The 4,290-nt window shown below is 38.1% G+C and overlaps 1 protein-coding gene across 1 annotated transcript; it reads right to left on the bottom strand.

Moving 5' to 3' along the window:
• Positions 1-900: 900 nt before the first annotated feature.
• On the bottom strand, positions 901-1,731 carry LOC136043395 (52 kDa repressor of the inhibitor of the protein kinase-like). Its single transcript, XM_065728304.1, has one exon. It carries the CDS (start codon positions 1,729-1,731, stop codon positions 901-903), a length of 831 nt encoding a protein of 276 aa, XP_065584376.1.
• Between the last annotated feature and the right edge of the window lie 2,559 nt (positions 1,732-4,290).

Genomic DNA, 4,290 nt, shown 5'->3' with positions numbered 1-4,290 from the left:
GCTTCCTGGCTCCACTGTTCGCAAACCTGTCAATTACTCTGTCAATGCTGATATCGATGTCGCGGTGCACATTAAGGAGGGCCAAACCACTAAGTCTAGTTTGCCCCATCTTTGCTCTGAGCCAGGTTTTCAGTTTGTGTAAAGTTGAGAAGCTACGTTCGGCAGATGCCACTCACCGGAAGAGATATGAAAATATCAAGAAGTGAGCTGACATAAGGATATAGGTGCCTGTCTACTTCTCCACACATGCACCTCTGCCAAAATCAGTGTTGCCCTGGTAGACGACACGGTTAAGCCAAGAAGTTGACCGTATATGCTAGGAATCTCTTTGACGGAAGATTGCAGCAAATCATCGGTACAATTCACAATATTTGATGGCAGCAGTACGGTAAACCGGAAAGAGTTCAGCGTGTCTCTTGAGAATCGGCTCTTTAAGTCACTTATGACTGAGTCGAGCATAGGTATAAATACAACACGTCGATAATATTCTTCAGGCATAGTATGAGTAGGATTATTTCGATAAACCTGTCTTTGTGTAATCCTCGGAACTTCAACAGCCAATTGGATTTTATCTGACAATTCTTTTACTTGCTCGAATACTAATGCAAACTCTTCGTCACACATTTCCCGTCACTTTGCTAGAACATCCAAAAGATCGGAAACTTGGCCATCGGCAGTGCCCAAGTCCAAAGTATTCTTCTGAAATAGCCGACTAAGAGGCAAGGTCAGAGCGCAAATACTGTGTAGACACTGAAGGGAAACCACAAATTCCGCACTATGTAACGCTGTGACAAGCGTCTTTGCCTTCGGAGTGGTCACTGATTCACTTCAGTGACTAATGTGTTCCAAAGCATGGATGATTTTCGGAAGTTCGGACACAAACTGCATAAGTGACTCCTGTCACTCGATCCACCTCGTCTCGCCGATTCCCGTGAGCTGAGCTTTTAGAACCTTATTCAAGACATAATTTCTCTTTGCAGATGCATTAAAAAATACAACAACTTCTTTTATAATGCCTATGGCATTTCTGATGCTCGAAACAGCTGAGCTCCTTGACAAAGAAAGGTTCAGGGCGTGGTTAAAGCAGGGACAATGAGACGCATTTTTAGCTTTTTTCTGAATTTCGACTACAGTACCATAGTTATTTGATACCATTATTGCACACCCATCCGTCCCGATTCCAACAGAGTCGAGTAAATTCAAACCCATTTCTTCTAAAAGGCTCAGAACTAGCTGGCCAACCACTTTTCCGTTGACAGTCGGCTCTTTTTCTGCAGTGGAAGGTTCAAAGGTGGCATGATGAACGTCAACGAAACCTATGAAGTCCTCGCGTCTATGGTTATCGAAGGCATAGCAGAGAGCTATACTTAGTTGCGATGAATGTGACACATCAAAAATGATGCTGTAATACCTTGCTGACTTTACTCTTTCTAGAATGACACCTATAACTTCTTTCGCACAACAATCAATCAACTGGTTTTGAGTTGTTTTGCTGATGTAGGTAGCATTTTTTCCTGATGTTTTCAGTTGTTCCTTTAATTTACTGTTGCCACTTTCAGCACGATAACGTAGTAGTTCTCGGAAGTTTCCTTCATTGGAAAGCGGCATGTCATCCAAGCTTAAGCTGCCATCATCCCGATTGCTCCTCAGTGGAATATTCTGCCTTCCTAAAAATATGATTGATTCCAGAATCGGCTTAAGCCTCTCTCGGTTTTCTGTTACTTGCTTCATTCGCTGTTCGTTGACGCAATTATTTACAGATTCGTGCGGAGAATGGTAGACTCTTAGAAACGATTTTCCAGCCTCTACTGCGTCATGATGGTACTAGGAAGTATCATGTACTGTCAGGTCTCCATCTTTTCCCAGTAACTTAGCAAATTTTGTGACAGGCTTTGTGACCATCTTTTGTGGGGGAACTGTCTGTTTGAACCCCCCCTAGCCCCAGTTACAAAAAGAGGGCAGTATTTGCAAAAAAGCCCTTTCTAGGCAGCAGAATATACAAGCCAGTGGAAACTCTGCAATGAGAATCGTTCAAGTACCTTTTCTCGTCTCTCCCCCGCTTTAAATGAACAGAATATGGCATTTGGCATCCAATCGGGAGTTTCCATGGCCTCTCCAGAAGCTCGCATTTTATTCAGTCGTCAATGGCATGTATTGTACCGATGTGGATCCCAATATCGTTTTCCGGAAACAGGGTAGGGGGCGGGGCTGTTTCTGGATGATCACTCTGAACGCTAACGGGGTTAACAGAAGATTGCAAAGTGTTAAGAATTTGCCCGTGTTCGCCACTTCCAACAGAACTAATTGAAGAGCTACTTGCAGTAACAGTTACACTGTCCATTCTGCGAGACTTTGAAATTACAAAGCTGTCAAGCGTCTTTTGTCTGCGTTTTCCCGACATCAATATCGTTTAAACGACGAAAATCCTCGTGACACATACACATTCAAATTTCATTATACACTGGAACGAAATGTTTGTTTTGACAGTTCAGATCCGGTTGCGTTGCGCAACCCCGCCCACTTCCAATGTTTACATCGAACAGGGAGGCGAGAACTAGCTAAAATTTACCGGGTGAATTGTTGCTATGCTATGAGGTGACAAAAAATACTCGAGGCTAGCTTGATAGTGGAAAAGCTGTGGAATGAACGTAATGTATAAGGGTTTTATAGTCTAGTTACAGTACTTAGAACATGCGTTAATGAAGACTTCCGTAAGTGCAGTAAAAAAAATTACAGCCCGTCTAGAGCGGGCGATCGCTCCCCCTGGATCCACCCCTGGTTCTAACACATAAATGAAATCCTTCTTACTTTCTGAACTATATTCTTCAAAACATTAAAAACACAAACCAACTTCTTTCTAAAGCTAGAAAAATGCCATCATATGCCATCTAACTATATAACGCATCATTACCAAAAGGTTCTTATTCAACGGCAGAAAGCTTACAGGTTTCTGACGCAACCGTGTTAGACTTGTTTAAGCTCTATGAAGGAAGCTGGTTATTAATTTATTATCAATTCATGAATTAGTTGTTTTTTTTATAAAAACCCCAAACGTAGATAAATGAAATAGTATAGATAATTTATCTACAATAAAAAATGAAATACAGACGTATTATTAGGGACTTTATATTTTGTCAATAGTTAAATTAATAGAATATACGTAAATTAAAAATTAAATAAAAATAAATATTTGTATTTTTGCAAAATCCCTCCCTCAGGCTGTTATAATTTTTTGGTGTTGGCGACCTCACTTTGGCTTTCATCCCAGCATTCTTTCATGGAGTGCAAGAATTCTGGAAGAAAGCCAAATATGCGTCCAGAACAATTTGAGCAATGACGCGTTATTTGGTTTGACTGCGTGTGAGTGTATGGATTTCTTCCCAGAACTTCGAACAATGAACTCTCTTGGGAAGAAAACTAGAACTAATTACAAGAAAAGTTAGTTTGGTAATTTTTTAATGGAAATAGTAATTAATAATGAAAAAACTTTCTGGCAAAATGAAAATGAAAAATAAATATAATTGAACTATTGAGAAAGAAGGTTTAGACATTGAAATGAAATACTCGATTACTGGAATGAAATGTGTTACGACTAAATACGGAAAGAAACTCGTTATCATTATTTATTTTAAAGGTGAAATGTTTGATCGATATGCACCTAAGCGTTTTGATTTTAAAGCAGTTGATCTTGAAAAGAAATTAAAAGATAAGATAAAGCTATGATTTGAAAAGATTTTGAAGAAAACAACAAAGAAAAAATTGATTATTTAGATATTGATATCGAACTATCCACTAAATATTAAATTATTAGATTTTATCCGTAGTATAGAAGAAAGAGAATATCACTAAACTCTTATTTTACAAGACCCTTTTGATCTTTAATATTAGAATGGTAAATTAAGAAACGACAGAAATTTTCATTTAAAATGGTGTGAGAGTTCATTTGAAGATGGTGTATATTGATGGGGTGATCTAGATTGGATCTAGAACTAGTGTTTACATTTTTTTTTTAAATATGAAAAAAAGACCAAATTTGATTTCCAGAAAACCTGTTTTTATATTGAATGTGGGGATGAAAAATGTTCCACAAGTGCAATTATTGATTTTAAATAGATTTAAAAGAACTGAAAAAAAGTGTTCATTGAACGGATGATTCAGGTGGTCCAGAAACCCCATTTTATATACTATTTTCAATGTTTCTTCTGATTTATTTGGGTTTGCTTAAAAAAAAATTCTTTTTTTCCTTTTTTGTACTGGACTGTTTGATGGAGATTCTTGCTCAAAAAAAAA

Source organism: Artemia franciscana, unplaced genomic scaffold, assembly GCF_032884065.1.
Source record: "Artemia franciscana unplaced genomic scaffold, ASM3288406v1 Scaffold_5522, whole genome shotgun sequence".
NCBI lineage: Eukaryota > Metazoa > Arthropoda > Branchiopoda > Anostraca > Artemiidae > Artemia > Artemia franciscana.
The sequence above is the reverse complement of the archived record's forward strand: the minus strand, read 5'-3'. Positions and strand labels throughout refer to the sequence as shown.

Coding starts and splice junctions, on each gene's coding strand:
- LOC136043395 (XM_065728304.1), bottom strand. CDS start 1,731: ATGAAGCAAGTAACAGAAAACCGAGAGAGGCTTAAGCCGATTCTGGAA.